General features: G+C 41.2%; 1 protein-coding gene across 1 annotated transcript in view; it reads left to right on the forward strand.

Annotated features, from left to right (window-relative positions):
* Positions 1–18,915, forward strand: part of plppr4b (phospholipid phosphatase related 4b) — a 42,439-nt gene extending 23,524 nt beyond the window's left edge. The window contains exons 5-9 of the mRNA XM_014157389.2: positions 8,106–8,163; positions 13,572–13,745; positions 13,953–14,249; positions 14,424–14,597; positions 14,769–18,915. Of these exons, the coding sequence (XP_014012864.1) occupies positions 8,106–8,163; positions 13,572–13,745; positions 13,953–14,249; positions 14,424–14,597; positions 14,769–15,878 (1,813 nt within the window). The 3' untranslated portion in view covers positions 15,879–18,915. The remainder of the gene's footprint in view (positions 1–8,105; positions 8,164–13,571; positions 13,746–13,952; positions 14,250–14,423; positions 14,598–14,768) is intronic.
* Positions 18,916–22,943: the final 4,028 nt, after the last annotated feature.

Consider the following 22,943-nt stretch of genomic DNA (forward strand, 5'->3'; position numbering starts at 1 on the left):
GAAATACATTCTATAACCACCCCCCAGCCACATCTAGCTAAAGTAAGTGGATGTGTCACACGTGTACTAGACATGTACACATGTTCATGAAATACAATAGATGGCCGTAATCACCCTCAGACACACCTGGCTAACTTGTTGGATCATGTAATCATCTGGCGAAGTGGAGTATTTTGTTTAGACATGTAGCTAGCTAGTTTAACAATAAACCATAATCCCAACCCATAGCTACAATACAAACATATTGGCATAGCTAGCAAACATGCATGAAATGCTGGAGTATGAATCTGCAGGTAGCTAAAGCTAACCAACTAGGTTCGGTGTTAGCTAGCTAACAGTAGGCTATAACTAGCAATACAAATGACTTTCTGAGTTGTAAATTATACTACACAGATCATACACATAACGATAGCTAGCGAGCCATCAAGCTAATGCTCGCTAGCTAGCTAACAGTACGCTTTAACTTGATATGAAAATGACTTTGGCAAAATTAGAACGTATAATATCAGAAAATGTAGCTAGACTGTTACCCGTATACATGGATGTATGCTTCATGGCAGCGTGTCTTTTCCATTTGGTTTGTAGTTAGATACAGATTGTTTGGCCGTTGTTGTATCAAGCCACTTCGGTTCACACTGAATGTGTGCAGAAAGTAGTCCATCACAACTTTTTCTCACTGATCTTTGTCAATAGCGTCCGCTAAATTATGGGCAGCAATGTTTTTGAGAGTAGTAGCAACACTTTTGCAGTTCTCCAGGGCTAAAGTTATGTCTTTCAAAAAAGCTGCAGTAGTAAGGATTATCTACACATACTGAGCAGCTCATGTTATAGACAGAAGCGTGCTACATGGCAGACCAATCCGAACACATCTCTCGGCAAGTCCAGCCCATCCATTATCTCAGCCAGGTTCCTGTCTTTTTCTGTGGCTAAACCAACTAGGCTTGTAATGTAAATGTTTTATTTGTATTTACAGATAGAATATAAGTTTGTTATTATGGCACAGAAAAGTTCACATGTTCCATTTCTGCCCCAAAACACATTTAGATTAAAAAAAAATGAAAATAATGTTCAAATGTCTCTCCTGTAAAGTAGTGACATGCGACATACGCCTAACTTCTTGAAAGGGGTCACATATGTTCAGACCAGGATAGAGCTGTGTCCAATGTGATACCAAGTAATTTGGTATTTTTTACTTGTTCTACAGGGAACACATCCATTTACAAGTGTAATTGAAGGTCATGAGGCAAGCATATATATTCGACCAAATACAATGCATTTTATTTAAGAAATGTATTCATGTTAACCCACTCAAACACAGTTCTTAGTTCTTTGCTCAGTACTGTTAGCTCATTATACAGTGTGTTCATGCAGCGCTATACATTATAGAGTCATCAGCATACATAACCACTCTTGCTTTATTCATTACTGAGGGTAAATCAGTCAAGATAGAGTAGAGGAGTGGGCCTAGGCAGGTGTCTTGAGGAACACCACAGTGTAAATCATTACTGTCCAAAAATAAATTAAAGAAAACTTTTTGCTTTCTCCTGGATAGATAGCTCTCCATCCAGAGCGGCAGACGTAAAACCATAACATTTGAGATACTATCATTCAAAAGGGATGTGTTGTGTTCAGTTGTTTCTCGCTACCGTCTCCCCTGAATTGAATTATCGAGGTTTATCTAAAAAGTAATCCCATTCTCCTGAAGAGCTGAAGACAGACAGTGCCATTACCCATGGAAGATTAATATGCGTATCTGTGTCTAATATTGTTGTGCCCCTCATAGTCATTCTAAGACTAATGTATAGCCTTTATGGTCTTATTCATCCTGTGAACAGACAGATGAAACGGACCATTAAATTCAGCCTGCACCATTAAAAGCTCAAAACTGACAGTAGCTCAGGGCATAAACAGTCTCTGTTCCTCTCTATGACATCCTAGCCCACTGTCTAACAGTCTAACTCTAATGAACTATATAAAGACCCCTAGAAGAGATTGGTACAACAGTTCAATGTTTTTCTTCTCTTTAGTATTCATCTGAAGAGCTGAAGATGGCGCCGATAGACATGGCAGCTCTGCTTCTAGCTCCTAAGCAATTTTGCAGTATTTTTTTTAATGTTTGTGTTATTTCTTATATTATTAGCCTAGAACGTTTTACGTGTTATTACATACAGCCGGAAATAACTTTTGGATATCAAAGCAGCGGTAGCTCCGACCAGAAATAAGACTTTCCTGAATTGGATCCTTGAACTTATCAAATACAAACAGTGCAGTTATGCCCTCCGTAAGGCAATCAAACAGGCAAAACATCAGTACAGAGACAAAGTGGAGTCGCAACTCAACGGCTCAGACACAAGACGTATGTGGCAGGGACTCCAAACAATCCCAAATTACAAAGGGGAAAACAGCCACTTCGTAGACACCGACGTCTTGTTCCCGAACAAGCAAAACACCTTCACCCATTTTGAGGATAACACAGTGCCAACAACGCAGGCTCCCGAGGACTGTGGGCTTTCATTCTCTATGGCCAATGTGAGTAAGAAATTTAATTAATTGTGTTAACCCTCGAAAGCCTGCTGGCCCAGATGGCATCCCTAGCCGCTTCCTCACAGAATGTGCAGACCAGCTGTTTACAGACATATTCAATCTCTCCCTATTCCAGTCTGCTGTCCCCACTTGCTTCAAGATGTCCATCATTGATGCTGTACCCAAGAAAGTAAAGGCAACTGAACTAAATGACTATCGCTCCGTAGTACTCACTTCTGTCATCATGAAGTGCTTTGAGAGGCTAGTTAAAGATCATATCACCTCCACCTTACCTGACACCCTCGACCCACTTCAATTTGCATAGTGCCCCAATAGATCCACAGGCGATGCAATCTCCATCGCGCTGCACACTGCCCAATCCCATCTGGACAAGAGGAATAGCTATGTAAGAATGCTGTTTATTGACTACACGTCCTCCTTCAACAGCATAGTACCCTCCAAGCTCATCAATAAACTCGGGGCCCTGGGTCTGAAACCCTCCCTGCGCAACTGGTTCCTGGACATCCTGACGGGCCGCACCTCATGTCGTGAATGTAGGAAACAACACAAGGGTGCCTTCTCAGCCCCCTCCTGTAGTCTCTGTTCGCCTATGATTCTGTGGCCACGCAGACCTCCAACTCAATCATCAAGTTTGCAGACGACACAACAGTAGTTGGCCTGATTACCAACAATGATGGGACAGCCTACAAAGAGGAGGTTAGGGCCCCAAAAATAACCTCTCCCTCAACATCAACAAAATTAAGGAACTTATCATGGACTTCAGGAGACAGCAAAGGGAGCACGCCCCCATCGATGGGGCCTCAGTGGAGAAGGTAAAAAGCTTAAAGTTCCTCGGCGAAAGCATCACTGACAATTTGAAATGATCCACCAACACAGACAGGGTGGTGAAGAAGGTGCAAAAGCTGAAGCTGAAGAAATTTGGCTCGGCCTGTAAAACCCTCACAAACTTATACAGATGCACAATTGAGAGCATCCTATCGGGCTGTATCACCGCCTGGTACCGCAACTGCACTGCCTGCAACCGCAGGGCTTTCTAGATGGTGGTGCGGTCTGCCCAATGCATCACCGGGGGCACACTGCCTGCCCTCCAGGACATCTACAGCACCCGGTGTCACAGGAAGGCCAAGAAGATCATCAAGGACCTCAGCTACCCGAGCCACAGCCTGTTCACCCCGCTATCATTCAGAAGATGAGGTCAGTACAGGTGCATCAAAGCTGGGACCAAGAGACTGAAAAACAGCTTCTATCTCAAGCCCATCAGACTGTTAAATAGCCATCATTAACCGGCCTCCACCCACTACCCTGCCCTGAACTTAGTCACTGTCAATAGCTGGCTACCACCCGATCACTCAAACCTGCACCTTAAAGGATGCTACCCTATGTACATAGACATATACCATATATACTGTATTCTAGTTAATGCCATCCTATTCAGCTATTGCTGTACATATACTATTCTATCCTAAGTATTCTACAGATCAGTGGAGGTTGCTGATGGGAGGAAGGCTCATAATAATGTCTGGAACGGAGTAAATGGAATGGCACCCCGAGCCCGTCTTCCCAATTAAGGTGGCACCAACCTCCTGTGCTACAGATATACTAAATATTCTATCCACATACTGTCCATAATGTCTATACATCCCATCACACACACACACACACACACACACACACACACACACACACACATATACATACATATATATATATATATATATATATATATATATATATATACTGTATATATGTATATATATTCTCCGGACTCCTAATATTTATGTATTTTTTAATTCAATTATTTCTCATTTAGATTTGTCTGTATTGTTGTGAATTGTTAGATATTACTGCACTGTTGGAGCTAGGAATACAAGCATTTCGCTACACCCGCAATAACATCTGCTAAATATGTGTAGGCGACCAATACAATTTGATTTGATTTGATACCCCTTGAGTTATTCCACATTTTGTTCTGTTACAGCCTGAATTAAAAATGGATTAAACATATTTTTTTTCTCACCCATCTACACACAATACCTCATAATGACAAACTGAAAACATGTTTAGATTTTTTTTTGAAAATGTATTTAATATGAAAAATAGAAATATCTAATTTACATAAGTATCCACACCCTTGAGTCAATACTTTGTAGCACTTTTGGCAATGATTACAGCTGTGTCTTTCTGGGTAAGTCTTTAGGAGCTCCGTCAAATGTTCAGGTCTTGCCATAGATTTTCAAGTAGATTTAAGTCAAAACTGTAACTCGGCCACTCAGGAACATTCACTGTCTTCTTGGTAAGCAACTCCAGTGTAGATTTGGCCTTGTGTTTTAGGTTATTGTCCTGCTGAAATGTGAATGCATGTTTTGAAATATTTGAATTCTTTACAGGCTTCCTTATTTTTACTCTCTCAATTAGGCTAGTATTGTTGAGTATCTACAATGTTGTTGATCCATCCTCAGTTTTCTCCTATCACAGCCTTAAACTCTGTAACTGTTTTAAAGTAACCATTGGCCTCATGATGAAATTACTGAGCGGTTGCCTTCCTCTCTGGCAACTGAGTTAGGAAGGATGCCTGTATCTTTGCAGTGAGTGGATGTATTCATTCACCATTCAAAGTGTAATTAATAACTTCACCATGCTCACAGGGATATTCAATGTCTGCTTTTTATTTTTACCCATCTACCAATAGTTGCCCTTCTTTGCGAGGCATTGTAAAATCTCCCTGGTCTTTGTGGTTGAATCTGTGTTTGAAGTTCACTGCTCGACTGAGGGATCTTACAGAGGTCCCTGTGTGGTGGTACCGAGATGAGGTAGTCATTCAAAAATCATGTTAAACACTATTATTGCACACAGAGTGAGTCCATGCAACTTATTATGTGACTTGTTATGCAAATTTTTACTCCTGACCTTATTTAGGCTTGCCATAACAAAAGGGTTGAATACTTATTGACTCAAGACATCTCATATTTTCATTTGTAATTCATTTGTAAAAATGTCTTAAATCATAACTCCACTTTGACATGATGGGGTATTGTGTGTAGGCCAGTGACAATGAATCTCAGTTTAATACATTTTCAATTTAGTCTGTAACACAACAAAATGTGGAAAAAGTCAAGGGGTGTGAATACTTTCTGAAGGCACTGTATACAATGGATTAACCAGTGCTTTTCAATGAGTTACCCCAGTCAAAAAGTGGGTTTTTATGTTGAAAGAAGCTCATGTGCACATATGAAAGTATATGTTTTATAGTTACAGTGAGGGAAAAAAGTATTTGATCCCCTGCTGATTTTGTACGTTTGCCCAGTGACAAAGAAATTATCAGTCTATAATTTTAATTGTAGGTTTATTTGAACAGTGAGAGACAGAATAACAACCGAAAAATCCAGAAAAACGCATGTCAAAAATGTTATAAATTGATTGGCATTTTAATGAGGGAAATAAGTATTTGACCCCCTCTCAATCAGAAAGATTTCTGGCTCCCAGGTGTCTTTTATACAGGTAACGAGCTGAGATTAGGAGCACACTCTTAAAGGGAGTGCTCCTAATCTCAGTTTGTTACCTGTATAAAAGACACCTGTCCACAGAAGCAATCAATCAATCAGATTCCAAACTCTCCACCATGGCCAAGACCAAAGAGCTCTCCAAGGATGTCAGGGACAAGATTGTAGACCTACACAAGGCTGGAATGGGCTACAAAACCATCGCCAAGCAGCTTGGTGAGAAGGTGACAACAGTTGGTGCGATTATTTGCAAATGGAAGAAACACAAAAGTACTGTCAATCTCCCTCGGCCTGGGGCTCCATGCAAGATCTCACCTCGTGGAGTTGCAATGATCATGAGAATGGTGAGGAATCAGCCCAGAACTACATGGGAGGATCTTCTCAATGATCTCAAGGCAGCTGGGACCATAGTCACCAATAAAACAATTGGTAACACACTACGCCGTGAAGGACTGAAATCCTGCAGCGCCCGCAAGGTCCCCCTGCTCAAGAAAGCACATATACATGCCCGTCTGAAGTTTGCCAATGAACATCTGAATGATTCAGAGGACAACTGGGTGAAAGTGTTGTGGTCAGATGAGACCAAAATGGAGCTCTTTGGCATCAACTCAACTCGCTGTGTTTGGAGGAGGAGGAATGCTGCCTATGACCCCAAGAACACCATCCCCACCGTCAAACATGGAGGTGGAAACATTATGCTTTGGGGGTGTTTTTCTGCTAAGGGGACAGGACAACTTCATCGCATCAAAGGGACAATGGACGGGGCCATGTACCGTCAAATCTTGGGTGAGAACCTCCTTCCCTCAGCCAGGGCATTGAAAATGGGTCGTGGATGGGTATTCCAGCATGACAATGACCCAAAACACACGGCCAAGGCAACAAAGGAATGGCTCAAGAAGAAGAACATTAAGGTCCTGGAGTGGCCTAGCCAGTCTCCAGACCTTAATCCCATAGAAAATCTGTGGAGGGAGCTGAAGGTTCCAGTTGCCAAACATCAGCCTCGAAACCTTAATGACTTGGAGAAGATCTGCAAAGAGGAGTGGGACAAAATCCCTCCTGAGATGTGTGCAAACCTGGTGGCCAACTACAAGAAACGTCTGACCTCTGCGATTGCCAACAAGGGTTTTGCCACCAAGTGCTAAGTCATGTTTTGCAGAGGGGTCAAATACTTATTTCCCTCATTAAAATGCAAATCAATTTATAACATTTTTGACATGCATTTTTCTGGATTTTTCTGTTGTTTTTCTGTCTTGCACTGTTCAAATAACCCTACCATTAAAATTATAGATTGATCATTTCTTTGTCAGTGGGCAAACGTACAAAATCAGCAAGGGATCAAATACTTTTTTCCCTCACTGTATGTTACTGGATTGTGTTTTCCAAATGGTTAACGGATTGTGCAAGGCTGTCATCAGTGCAAACTTATTTGGTTATTACATGATTCCATATGTTTTATTTCATAGTTTTGATGTCTTCTCTATTATTCTACAGTGTAGAAAAAAGTAAAAATAAAGAAAAACCCTTGAATGAGTAGGTGTGTCCAAACCTTTGACTGGTACTGTGTGTGATGTTCTGCAGCATTTAGGAATGTTTCAGCTCAACAGAATTCTCTCACCTACTGAACAAACATGCCATAAGATATAATATATTTTGGGGATTGTAAATAAAGAAAGTACCATCACGCTCTCCCAGATGTTCGGTTAGTGTGTAAAACCCGTGAATTCAGATAACTAATGAAGTTTGATGGGTCCGCACTCAAAGTTATGTCACATAAAGCTTCATTCATTTTCCATGTATTTTTTTTATTTTTACTGCATCAGGATAGCATACACAGACGTTTCGGCGTAACAGCCTTCTTCAGTGTGTAGGTAAATCAAATTAAATCATGAACAACATTTGTAGAGAACACAGATTGTACCTTCCTATTTAGTGAGTTTGTTTGATGGTCGTGGCATTAACCTGTGTCCTCCACTGATTTGTACAGTCAATGTTGGCTCCAACACTAAACTATCTATTTCTGTCCATCCTCTCCTCTTCCCCTCTTTCCTTGTTCCTTTCCAGAAAGTCTTTTCCGTCTCAGCATGCCACACTGGCTTCCTTTGCCGCCGTCTACATCTCTGTGAGTAACCATCATACTCACACAAACACTCTACAGCAGTGGTTCTCAACTGGTATTGCCTCAGGACCCAAATTTAACCAGGTTGTCTCTGTCCTTGATCCAATATTCATATCGCAATTTTTTAGTTGTTGTCCAAATACAATCTGGAAAACTATGTTTAATGCTATATTGATAGTTAATGTACCAATTATATGACAAGGGAACAACAGTCCCACTTTTTCATTGTCAATAATTACATTTTCAATAAATAAGGTATTTCTGTTTTTTATTTTGAATACATTTGCAAAAATTTCTAAAAAATCAGTTTTTGCTTTGCCATTATGGGGTATTGTGTGTAGATTGATGAGGGTGAAAAACACTTTTTAATCAATTTTAGAATAAAGCTGTAACTTAACAAAATGTAGAAAAAGTCAAGGGGTCTGAATACTTTCCGAATGCACTGTTATATATATTTGAGAGGGGTGGGTTGGGGTCGTGGTGAAGAACCTACATCTGATTTAGGCTTCCAGACATTTTCCATATATACACAAAGCATATTTCTCTCAAATGTTATGCACAAATTTCTTTACATCCCTGTTAGTGAGCATTTCTCCTTTGCCAAGATAATCCATCCACCTGACAGGTGTGGCATATCAAGAAGCTGAATAGACAGCATGATGATCACACAGATGCACCTTGTATTGGGGACAATAAAAGGCCACTCTAAAATATGCAGTTTTGTCGCACAACACAGTGCCACAGATGTCTCAAGTTTTGAGGGATTATGCAATTGGCATGCTGACTGCAGGAATGTCTACCAAAACTTTTGCCAGAGAATTGAATGTTCATTTCTCTACCATAAGCCGCCTCCAACATCGTTTTTGAGAATTTTGCTGTACGTCCAACCTGCCTCACAACCGCAGACCACGTGTAACCACGCCATCCCAGGACCTCCACATTCGGCTTCTTCAGTTGCAGGATTGTCTAAGTTCAGTCACCCAGACAGCTGATGAAAATGTGGGTTTGCACAACTGAAGAATTTCTGCACAAACTGTCAGAAACCGTCTCATTGAAGCTCATCTGCGTGCTCATTGTCCTCACCAGGGTCTTGACCTGACTGCAGTTCTGCGTCGTAACCGACTTCAGTGTGCAAATGCTCACCTTCGATGGCTGCTGGCACACTGGAGAAGTGTGCTCTTCATGGATTAATCCCGGTTTCAAATGTACCGGCAGATGGCAGACTGCGTGTATGGCATCGTGCGGGCGAGCGATTGTCTTATGTCAACGTTGGGAACATGGTGGCGGTGAGGTTATGGTATGGGCAGGCATAAGCTACGGACAACAAACACAATAGCATGTTACCGATGGCAATTTGAATGCACAGTGATACCGTGACGAGATCCTGAGGCCCAATGTCATGCCATTTATCCTCCTGGATTGTTCATTATTTGCCTATTATCCTTTTAAAAATTCTTCAATCTCTGTCAAGTTCATTTTTGATCATCACAAGACAGCCATTTTAAAGGCTTGCCATAGATTTCCAAGCCCAATTTAACTTGACTGTATCTAGGCCACTCAAAAAAATTACATGTCATCTTGGTAAGCAATAAAATCTTGGTAAGCAGTGTATATTTAGTAATTGTCCTGCTGAAAGGTGAATTTATCTCCCAGTGTCTGCTGGAAGGAAGACTGAACCAAGATTTCCTCTTGGAGTTTACCTGTGCTTAGCTCTATTCCATTTATTTGTATCTTAAAAAACTCCCTAGTCCTTGCAGATGACAAGCATATGCATAAAATGATGAGGCCACCCCCATGCTTGAAAATATGAAGAGTGGTACTCAGTGATGTGTTTGATTTGTCCCAAAACATAACACTTTGTTTTCAGGACAAAAAGTAAAATGTTTTGCCACATTTTTTGCAGTATTACTTTATTCTGTGCAAGCTTCCTTCATTTATGTTAGTATTGTGGAGTTACTACAATGTTGTTAATCCATCCTCAGTTATCTCCTATGACAGCCATTAAACTCTGTAACTGTTTTAAAATCACCATTGGCCTCATGGTGAAATCCCTGAGCGGTTTCCTTCCTCTCCGGCAACTGAGTTAGGAAGGGCGCCTGTATCTTTTTAGTGACAGGTTGTATTGAAACACCATCCAAAGTGTAATAAGTGCACTATACTCAAAGGGATTCTTTTTTATCCATCTACCAATAGGTGCCCTTCTTTGCAAACCATTGGAAACCTCCCTGGTCTTTGCCGTTGAATCTGTGCCTGAAATTCACTGCCCGACTGAGGGACCTTATATATAATCGTATCTGTGGGGTAGAGATGGGGTAGTCATTGTTAAAAAATCATGTTAAACACTATTATTGCGCACAGAGTGAGTCCATGGAACTTATTGTGTGACTTGTTAAGCACATTCTTACTCCTGAACTTATTTAGGCTTGCCATAACAAAAGGGTTGAATACTTATTGACTCAAGACATTTCAGCTTTGGATTTTTAAAATGTGAGCGACTGGCTCGATTTGGTCTTACGTAGCAAAATTTGAAATTGTGTTTTTTACTTTGGATAAAAGTAGAGACTCAGACCTCGAAAATAGTATATCATACACTACAGTTGAGGAACAATGGGAAAGTAATTCTGCTTTGAAAGTTGTTAAACTTGTAAAATCACTTTTGAGAAAATGGCCCTTAAATGTTTTGGTACACCTACTGGAGAGCTCTTCTTTGTATAGACCCATTCAGCCCCACCCATCTCTTTAAGGATTCACATGTGAGGCCATGTACTAAACAACCAAAGATTTCAAGACTAAAGGCTGGTTTATAGTACGGGTGTGTTTGTAAATTTAATCTGGAGTGCAAGAGTGTTTTCTGGGTGTTTGTAAACTCAGAGCGTTGTCAGATTGTCCATTCATAAATTCAGAGCGTTTCACTCTCGGAGCATTCAGAGCGCACACTGGACGCTCTGGCCAAGGAGTAGGGTTGATTCGAGCATTCTGACCTAACAACAGCAGTCAGGCACCCAAGCTAACTGGCTAATGTTGGCTAACTTGCTAGGTACTTCCAGACACAAATGAGAGAACAGGTCACTCTGATTTTTTTAAAACATTTTAGTCATTTAGCAGACGCTCTTATCCAGAGCGACTTACAGTAGTGAATGCATACATTTCATACATTTTTTCCCCCGTACTGGTCCCCCGTGGGAATCAAACCCACAACCCTGGCGTTGGAAACACCATGCTCTACCAACTGAGCCACACGGGACTGATCAGATTCAATGTTAGCTAGCTAACATTAGGCTGTAACTAGCAATACAAATGGCTCTGAGAGATTAATAATATTACTACACTGAAAAACGAGTTAGCTAGACTCTCTTACCCATATACATGGAGGGATGCTTCACCCTCTCTGTCACGGATGCAATGGTTGCCCTTAGTTTGAAGATGTAACCCGGTCCTCCAGAAAGTGGAGAGCAACACTTTTGCAGTTTTACTACATGATATCTTTCAAAAATGTTATAGACAAAAGCGTGCTACATGGCAGACCAATCCAAACTCATCTCTTGGCATGTCCAGCCCATTCATTATCTCAGCCAATCATGGCTAGCGGGAAGGTTCCCTCTTTTTCCGTGGCTAAACCAACTAGGCTAATAATTTAACAATTGTATTCATATGTAAGGGGTGTTTAAATGGCGGCAGAGAAGTCAGATGCAGGAGAGAAATAACTGTGTTTCCAACGGCGCAGTTTATTACAAAAAAAACCACCAGAAAACATAATAATAAAAATCAATGGGTAACATAACCCGGCGCACACCAGTACAGACCTACACAAACACTTACAATAAACAATCTCCGACAAGGACATGATGGGAAACAGAGGGTTAAATACACAACATGTAATTGAACCAGGTGTGAAGGAAAACAAGACAAAACCAATGGAAAATGAAAAATGGATCAGTGATGGCTAGAAGGTCGGTGACGCTGACCGCCGAACACCGCCCAAACAAGGAGAGGGACCGACTTCGGCGGAAGTCGTGACATCATATTTACAGATGGCATAGTTTGATATTAAATCACATGACTGTTCACATGTTCCAGAAGGCATTTCTGCAAAAAAACGCATTATGATAAATAAATAAAAGTTTACATTAAAATGGCTCTCCTGTGAAGTATTGACGTGCAACATATGCCTAGTTTCCTGAAACGAGTCACAATTAATTTGTAAACATTTCTAAAAACATAATTCCACTTCGACATTACGGGGTATTGTGTGAAAATCAATGACACAAAATCTCAATTTAATCTATTTTAAATTCAGGCTGTAACACAACAAAATGTGGAAAAGTCAAGTGGTGTGAGTACTTTCTGAAGGCACCCTAGGTCCACTATGTAGTCACATACAGCACATCCAATACATCACACTGTCAGACCAAATAACTATAAAAGTCTCCCATAATCCTCAAGGTTAGACTAACATTTTTTTTTCCTGCACCACTATAGTAGATGAGTCTGTAAACGCTGACAGGCACTAAAGAACTCAAAGCCTCAGGTGCCTGAGGGTAGATGATGCATGCCGCTAGGCTGCATTAGCCACGACTCACAGGAGAGACAGTAGCAGACCTGGGTTCAAATAGTATTTGTTGTATTTCGACAACTTTAGTTACACTTGATCAAGCTTACCTGGTGCATTGGAAACCAAAGGAATAGTGCCAAAAGTGCAAAAAAAAACAAAAAACATCTGACACTCCAGGAAGACTATATCAAACGCTGAAAATATTTGAACAAAAATACTATTTGAACCCAGGTCTGAACAGTATCGAGCGCTGGCTGTGTCCACAGTAGGGCCTGGCAGTAATAAATCTGCTGTTATAAAGTCGCTCTGAGGGAGAGGATGCAGGATGCTGACTCACAGCTCTGGAACACAACCATACTATACAAATCTAAAGTATATGTCCCAAATGGCACCATATTCCCCACATAGTGCACTACTTTTGATCAGAGCTCTATGGGCCATGGTCAAACGTAATACACAATTATAGGGAATAGGATCCCATTTGGGACGCACACAGTTCCTTCTCATGGGGGAGAGGACATGCAGCAACATCTAGAGCTAAATGAATGTATTTGTATGGAGCTGTGTTGTTTAATGTGCTTAGTTGAAAGGTTTAAATGGAAAGACATGGCAATGTTATTCATTCATGTAGGCCTAGTTGTGGTTTGGAATCTTGCAGACAATGTGGATTGTTCCATAAGGATTTCAGCCACAAGCTAATGTGGCTGAGTCAATTGCAATTGTTGATGATGATGATGATGATGACGACCTCAACGATGACAACGATGATGCTGATGATGATGATAATGACATGAACGACGATAATGATAATGATGCTATTGATGATGACAATGCCTTTGTGTCCTTGGTCTGTCTGTAGATGTACTTCAACAGCACGCTTACTGAGTCTTCTAAACTACTGAAGCCTCTGCTGGTCTTCTCCTTCATCATCTGTGCCATCATTTGTGGGCTGACCCGGATCATCCAGTACAAGAACCATGCTATTGATGTCTACCTGGGCTTTCTGCTGGGCGGGGGAATAGCTGTCTACTTAGTATGTTCTGCTGATACTTTCTTAGAGATACTACTTATTATTTGTGTTTTTTGGTAGAAAGACTGTTACAGATAACGCTTTTACTGATGAATAATCATCATTTGATGTACAGTTGCTACAGTACTTGTTTGTTTGAAAGGATTGGACTAAAGAGATTGTGTGTATGAGAGATAATATTGTAAAGCTCCGTCTCTCCTCTATCTCCAGGGTCTTTTCGCAGTGGGGAACTTCCAGCCCAGTGAGGATAGCTGCAGCTGTCCTCCTCCCCAGCCCCGCGATCCCTGTCCTTTACCCCACATCAGCCAGGAGGCAATGCGCCATTTACAGGTGAAGAGCTGCAGCGGCAATATGGACGGTCTCTCTACCTCCCACTCCGAGGGCATCCTCCACCATAACCCCCACCACCGAGATCCCTCCTCTGGCTCCCTCACCAACCTGAAGAGGTCCAGTGCTGACGTGGAGGTCATCACCTCGCCCCGCAGCCCCATGGGAAAGGAGAGCATGGTGACTTTGTTCATTTTATTTAATTCATACGCAGATATTCAACATACTTTACTTTACTCTATTGGTCTTTCAGTATTTTTACAGGTTCCTAAAAATAGTTATTAAAAACATTTTGCTGTGACATCATTTAAAAAATGATTTTGAATAAATAAGGTTACAAATTGCTGCCCTCAGGTGACGTTCAGCCACACCCTCCCCCGTGTCCACACGCCAGCGATGGATGATGACACACGCCGCAACGCCACCATCCACCACAGTCACCATGCCTCCATGGACTCCTCCCGCTCCAAACAGCTCCTCTCTCAGTGGAAGAGCAAGAATCAAGAGAGCCGAAAGCACTCCCTGCAGGTTAAACAGTTAATACAATTTACAATTGTTGTAGCCTACTAATGATGTGCTTTTATAATGCTTGTTTCTTCTCATGTTTAAACACATTGAAACGCGTATTTCTGAAATAAAAAAAAGCTATAAAAGAAAATAAATATGTTTTTGTCTTCTTCTTTTTCTTCTTCTTATTAGGTGATGGAGGGTGAGGCGGCGGCCCAGTCACCCCACCACCGGGGGAGCATGGACTCCATGAGGTACAGCTCTGAGCCCTCAGCCGTGGGGATCAACGGGGTCGATCTGCCAACGCAGTATGTGAAGCTAGCCACCGGGGCCAGCACCACACTACCCAGAGACTGCAGCGGCATAACAGGAGGGGCCAGAGTCTCTATGCAGTCCCGACCTGGTTCCTCACAGCTGGTCCATATCCCAGAGGAGACGCATGAGAACTTCAACAACCCCTCGCCCAAGATGGGTGCGGGAGATGTAGGTGGCGGTGATATATGCAATAGTGGAGCTCATGTGAACTGGGTGAAGGCTGCTGAGAAGGCAACTGCCCCATGCAGGACTATGAATGGCAACCAGCAGCCGCGGATCATGCAGGTGATTGCCATGTCCAAACAGCAGGGTCTGCTCCAGACTCACTCCAAGAGTATGGACGAGGGCTGCATGGACGGCTACACCGGAGGGTCCCTCCGCTACAGAGCCCTGAATGAACCAAATCCCATGGGCACGACATGCAGCACGTTGGGCAGCTCCGTGGGCAGCATCTCAGGCAGCACTGGAGCCATCGTGAGGGTGGACGCCCATCCTGAGAACAACAACAACCGCCCCATGGTTCACGCCCCTTCGACGGATATTAGCAGTGGGGGTTCCTGGAAGACCTGGAGGTCCCAGGACCAGTGTGGGGGTGGTGGTATCGGTGGATGCAGCCAGGGCCAGTCATTCGAGCTGAATGACCTGAATAGAGATTCAGAGAGCTGCGAGTCCCTGTCCATGAGGGACGGCTCCATTGGCTCCATAGACAGGAGGAGACATGCAAATCCCACTGCTGCCACCAATACACAGAACGCAGGGGGCGGGGAGCATTCCCTCCATCAACAGCAGGGGATCACCACCATCAGAGTGACCCCAGTAGAGGGGGGTGAGGTCCCCTCAGAGCCCCACTCTGTGGCCTCCAGCCGGGACTCCACACTCCGGAGGAAAGGGAAAGGGAACATCATCCTGATCCCAGAGCGAGGGAACAGCCCGGATAACACCAGGAACGTTTTCTACAAGGGGACTTCATCAACACCCGGTTTGTAGAGGAAGAGCGTTGTCACTTGGCTGTGTCCCAAATGGAACTGTATTCCCTATATAGTACCTGCTTTTGACCAGGACCCATAGGGCTCTGGTCAAAAGTTGTACACTATATAGGAAAGAGGATGCCATTTGGGATACTGCCCTTGTTCACTTGGATGTTCACAGAATTTTCAAGAAAAGAACAGTCAGTGGGAGGGATTGTTGCACTCTTGGGGACGTTGACCTCTTCCACTGCATCTATGATAAGAGCCAATCCATCGCCAAACGTTGTATCCAGATACATTTTATTAGTCACAAAGCAGGCTTTATTCAGCATGATATTTGTAATTGTTCCCACAAAAGCACAACCTTTTTGGTGTTGTAGAGCGGTTTACTATGTTCTTATGTACTCTAATAGAAACATAATAGCACTGGAATTGTGTTCAATTTGAAATATTTTCAAAAGTGGGTTATCAATGTTTTTGTTTTCCTTTTTTTCCACAAAGTTCAATACTACCCCCTATGTAATGCTTTAGTGGGATATTACAAAGTCGTGTACCATAACGGAGGAAACGATAATCCTTTAATTGTCTGCATCGTAAATCGTTTTGAACTGTGTGCTAAACCACCCACACTATTTAGATCAGGGGTGTCAGAATGATTTTGCCCCGTGGGCCGCATTCGGTCTTCAAAAATGTGTTATATTTCCACGCCATCAAAATTTGCAAGACATACTGTAGTCCTCTATCCATCCATTTTGGAATTTTCCATGCTCCCTGACTGTCTGGCTTTTGGGGATTATTAGCAAGCTGGACACAGTCAAGAAACTGTATTAATGTAGGTCCTTTATCATTTCTACACAGTTTTGATTTAGTTTTAGTAATTTAAAGTATATTGAGTTCTTACTCAAACCACCCGCAGGCCGGATTGGACCCCCTCGTGGGGCCGTATGTTTGACACCCCGGATTTAGATGAAATACTGTGCATAGAGTACAAATAAATACAGAGAAAATTTGGAACTTGATATAGTTAGAGAACTACATGTTGTATTATTTGCTGTATAGATGCCACATTCCCTAGAGAAAACTGTGTTGATGACCATAAGTGCTTAGCATTCCTACTGTAGCTAAATTAAATATGCTGTGAACTGCACAAAAACTGTGTTTCCTACACCTTTATATTCAATGACCAGGTTGTGTTTGTTCTATCACAATAACACTGTTTGGATTTATTCTACCAACATACTGTACATGCTTTTGCATGGTGTCTACATCCCAAATGGCCAACTTAGACTCAGGGGTAGACATAGTACATTCAAATCTGTCTCCCTCCGTTTGGTACAATACTTTACATTTCGTATGGTATGTATTCATTTGTGTATGTCCATCATCCATATGATATGTTACGAATTGCAATTCATACAATATGTTACAAATTTGCAATACGTATGATATGTTACGAATTCCAATTTGTTGTGGCTAACATTAGCTAGTTAGCTGGCTAGGTGGCTAACGTTAGCTAGGCTAGGAGATAGGGTTTAATGTTAGGGTTAAGGTTAGGAGTTAGTGTTAGGTGGAAGGGTTAGCTAACATGCTAAGTAGTTGCAAAGTAGCTAAAAAAATGTAAGTATTTGCAAAGTTGCTAATTAGCGAAAATGCTAAAATTGTCAATATGTGACTTAAACATGCAACCTTTGAGTTGCTAGGCGTTTGCCCTACATGCCGAGCCATCCACCCCAACCAACCTCTGTACATTGGTTTTTGGCTTAAGGAACCTTATCTCTTATGTAACCATACCAAACGTAACATGTACTAATTTGACTGTCACAGGTTTATGTTTACTACAGTATGTTACGTCTAGTGTTTGAGGCTAGGCTGAAATGGCACCCTATTCCTGATATAGTGCACTACTTTTGACCAGGGCCCTAGTAGTGCACTATGTAGGGAATAGGGTGCTATTTGGGACTCAAAAATCTGTGTGTGTGTGTGTGTGTGTGTGTGTGTGTGTGTGTGTGTAAACTGTCAGGCAGTGTTTTGGCCGGTTTAAAATGCTCTTTCTACTTTCTTTACACATCTTTCTTAGTAGCATTTGACTCGTAAGCGTTGGGTATCATGACTGGAACTGTCTCTGTAAAGCACTGTGCTTCTCTGTGATATAAGTTACACTGTAGCAGAGGACAGAGGTATCCTTGTATATTTTACAGTTGAGTAGACACAGTAAAGGTAAAGTGGTGATACTTGTACATGTTATCTATTGATGACAAGAGTGTACTTTTACTACAGGCTTTTTCTTCTGCTTTTGACTTGTGTTTTATCTTGGGTTACAATTCCATTTTATATTTCAGAGAATTTTCCATTGCAAGGACCTTAATACTGTATTAATTATTAAACTGTGCATATCAGTAATATCTAATTGAGGTTTTATTCATAGTTACAATGAGAAGGATTTGACCTAATGTTATGAGACTGTGATCTATGAGGTATTTTTAGACTGCTTTTCTTTCCTTTTATTACTTTTGAATAATGAACTATTTGTGCCAAAGGCTATCTTTAACAGAACGTATTTATACATCAAGCCTATTCTACATGACTCATTTAAGCTCTGTATCCCTCTGCATGGTCATTTTGAGATGCTGTAGAACATAGAGTATTATTGTAAATAATGCCTTTATCCAATTGTTCGTATAAAAAAAGAAGAAGTTGATTGACAATCTTTTTAACGAAATATACAGTATATTATCATATCAGGTCCCTATTTTTCAGGTTGTTTTTTAATTTGATAGGTTGTAACTGAAAATGAGAACTGGTTCTCAATCAATATATGAAATTGTAGGCAATGTTTGGTATCTAAAAAGTGTGCTGTTATTATTACACTGTGGTCAAAGAGAAGATATTTCGATAAAACTGGTGCAAATTGAGAATGAATGATTTCTGCATGCTTTCTGGGATGTCCTTGGCTGGTTTATCGCCACAAATCCTTCTGAACATTCAGTGCACATGTATCAGGGTAGATGGCAATAGTGTGTTGTCTCAATATTGGAATAAATGTTTGCTATAGAGAACCCAGCATTCCTGCTCCTCTGTTTTGAAGTGCAATATTGATGCAAGTTACAACCCAAAGTACATCTTGTGAGTTGCATATCACTGATCTAGTGCTTTCCTGCAGTTATGTTGTCTCATTGTAGAGCATGGAGCTTCTACTGCTAAACATGTCAGATTCTTTAGGTGGCAGCTCTTGATGACAAAACTCTGGCTTCTTCACTGCCTGGAGGAGTTAGTGGTGGTGATGTTTTATCAGAGCATTCAGTGTTATCAAAGACCTGCTTTGTGCCTCCTCCTGAAAGACTCAGGATTACCTAGGTCAGATAACAGACAGATCTCCGTTGTGTCCCAAATGGCACACTCTATTCCCTATATATTGTGCCACTTTTGACCAGAGCCGTATGGGCCCCGGCCAAAAGTAGTGTAGGGAATAGAGTGTCATTTGAGACATAGATCTCCTCTCCTGCTCCTGTATTGGATAGCAGGGGAGACAAACACAAAAGCCATTCAAACCCACAAAACATTTTATTAAACTTCAATTAACGAACATTCATTTCCCACTTATTTGAAGGCAGATCGGCAAAGAAGAAAAATATTATCTTAGCTACTCTCACTCGCGCTCACGGCACGCTATCTCTCTATCGCATGCTCTTTATTTCTCTCTGTCCATCTCTTTCTCTCTCTCTCCTTATCTCTCTCTTTCTCTCTCATACACACGGGAATCTCACAGAGAAGCAGGCCTGGTTAGCATTGCCATGTGTAATTATCATTATTGAGTCCAATGTAGGTCACTGAATTGACCTACATTAAAGGAGAACACTCTCAGGGAAATCTTATCTCGGAGAAGGAAATGGAATGATCTCAAGAAGAAGAGAGGCTTTGTGGAAAAACCTGTATGACTGCAATAAAACCACGCACATGTGAACTGGGTTTGGACACACACGCACAGGCACACACACAACCCTTACATGATCTTATGTGATCACGTGAGTTTATGTGAGTTAAAATGATTACATGTGTCAAAATGTAAACAAACTTGTGATAACATAAAACTACATATGTGAAAACATTACAGCACATGTGAAAACATGATCTCATGTGAAATAAATGTGACAACATGGGGATGCAAAATTTCAACATGTGATACAATGAAACTACAGATGTGACAGTATTTGAACCCTTTTCACATGTGAACGTTTTCCACGTGAAAAACTGCAAATTCCGCGTGAATCTGCAATTCACATGTGAGGGGTAAACATGTTATTCTCCTCACATGTGAAAAGGTGGTGTTAACATGTGAACTCTATATTAAATACATGTGAACATACTGTATGGGTTTTAAGGTGATTGGTATGCTGTTCAGCTAAAATAGTGTACAAAAATGTAATCAACTTGGACTTGGTACTGGTACTGGGGTATATAGCCAAGTTATCATTACTCATTGTATATTTGTTATTATTTTTTCTATGATTTTTCTATGTTTCTCTCTGCATTGTGGGGAAGAGCTCGTAAGTAAGCATTTCACTGTTAGTCTACACCTGTTGTTTACGAAGCATGTAACAAATACAATTTGATTTCATTTACCTAGTTAAGCAATTTGAGGGATTTCAGTATAGTTGTCTAATGTTGGAGGCACAAACTATTTAGTTTTAATGTTGCTCATTAATCATTGTGTATTTTTTAACAATGCTGATATTTACTTTACTTCAGTCCAAAGTGTAGGAATACAGGTGAAATCAGTCATTGCTGCAGACATGGTGGCATAGCAGGAAAATCTGAATGCCACGAACCAAGAGGTTGTTAGTTTAAATCCCAGGTGAGGACATGTTGAATAATAGTTACTGCATAAATGGACATACACAATGTAATCAAATATGTACGTTCAAAACACAGAGGCTGTTCTGGGGACATCCGAATGACAGATTTTTGTTTCCCAGGCATGTGTTAAATTTGAAAATTCTAAAACCACATTGTTTTACATGTGAAAATCCACATGTGAATCTAAATGTGAAATATTATCACATGTGAAGTGTTCCAAAACCACATGATTTCATGTTGTTTTTATGTAAGGGACACACACACGCACACCATATTATTTATGTAACCTTAATTTCTAACAATTCAAAATACTATTTTCCCTATCCCCCAACCCTAACCCTTACCCTAACCCCAAAACCTAACCTTAACCCTAAACCTAACTCCTAACCCTAAAACTAACCCTAACCTTAAACCTAATACTAACCCTAACACTATTCTACCGTAATCCTAATCTGCTAGAAGAAGCATTTTACCTTGTTGCGACTGACAAAAATATTTTTGTTTGTTTACTGTTCTTGTGGGGATTTCTGGTCCCCACAAGTATAGTTAAACACATCCACATGCATACATATATACACACACACACACACACACACACACACACACACACACACACACACACACACACACACACATACACACACGGTCGTAAATGTGTTATCCAATGCTGAGGATTGTGTCACTAGTTGATTATGTAAAATCAGCCTGCCATGCAATGTCCTCTATACCTTGGGCATGCTGTCATGGTGATTCATGGTAAGTGGAAAGAGGATCCCTGTGTGTTGGGTTAGAATGAAACAGGAGCAGGGTTTCCTCTGAAAGACAACCCTAACCCTTAACCATGCTAGTGCTGTGTAGATGTGTTTGTGGTAGTTCTTTGGTCAGTTTCACAGTCCGTTTTAAAAAGACACAAAGCCTTGGAAATAAGCTATTATTTTTCCTGGCTGTATAACTTTTAGATGTGTATTTGGTTCCTTCCATGCTCTGGTTAATGGTGTGATAGTACCCAGAATGGCAGCTTCTTACAAAGCGCCACACAGCCAAGTTCACCCACCCACTCTCTGGACGCAATATAGGCCAGGAAGTAATGCACTCTTAAATAATTTGGCAAACCCTGCATCTTTATGAATGAGATAGTTGATATTTAGAATGTGTACTTTTAAATTATGAATCGTAGCTCTTTGAATAATTTACTGTTCACTTGCCATCAAGATAAGTCGAGTTTGGAAAGCTGTCTGATGTCTTATTCAAATATGTATATTTCTGAGGAACTATTCAATAAAATATATTTTAACTACTTTGATAGAATTAAGTATTAGGACATTGCTTTTATCAGGCTAGACTTGGACGGCAGGTTTTGGCTCTGCTAAACCATCTTACAGACTTATGCAGACATAAAGAACATGTTTCACGCAACCTCTTCTGAAGGTACTAGGAATGATAGAATCTCTTCGGTTCGGAATTATTTAATACACCCCCTAATTTACTGCCGTAACAACGCAACACAAGTACATTTGCTGAAAGGATTTACATCAACCTTATCAAATGACCTTACTGAGCCATTAAATAGATGCATCTGATTACACTTTCGCCATCTCTGTATAATGTCATACTACTTACAACTCATCTTATTTTGGACTCAATATTTTACCACAAAACTGCCTATGGCTGCTGTCAGCGGTTAAAGGTTAAAGCACAATTTGCATCCCAAGAACATCTAGAGTCTCTGCGCTAAATGGACCGGTCAACAGTGGAGGAGTCAAGGAAAATGGTGTGCCAATGATGGTGGAATGTAATTGGGTGTCCTATGCTCCACCAGTGAAGCCAATTTGTCATGCTCCAAGGGTACCAGGTCAGTCCCACAGTGCTGCAGTCACAGATGGCTTCTTCACAGTGTGTTGGACTGAAGGTCTCTCTCTGGAGTCCTAGGCACTGACGGTAGCCTAGCCTGTCTTACGTACACATCAGTGCAGGCTAATTTCACAAAAGCGCAAATGTTTTCAGAGAGGATATACTCTACACGTAATTTATATCATCACACTTCTGGCCATTGTATTGAGAGGCTTTGTGGCACAGAAGCAGCAGTGCTGAGGCATTTGAAGAGTCTTTGAGTGTGTCCAGTGAACTGTATGTTTGTTGCAATGATACTCTGTGGACTTAGCCTATTTAACAATTTCCCCCATCGTTAGAATTGTCTGCTTACATGCTCTGAATCTAAAACAGATTTCTC

This window comes from Salmo salar, chromosome ssa19, assembly GCF_905237065.1.
Source record: "Salmo salar chromosome ssa19, Ssal_v3.1, whole genome shotgun sequence".
In the NCBI taxonomy this organism is placed as follows: domain Eukaryota; kingdom Metazoa; phylum Chordata; class Actinopteri; order Salmoniformes; family Salmonidae; genus Salmo; species Salmo salar.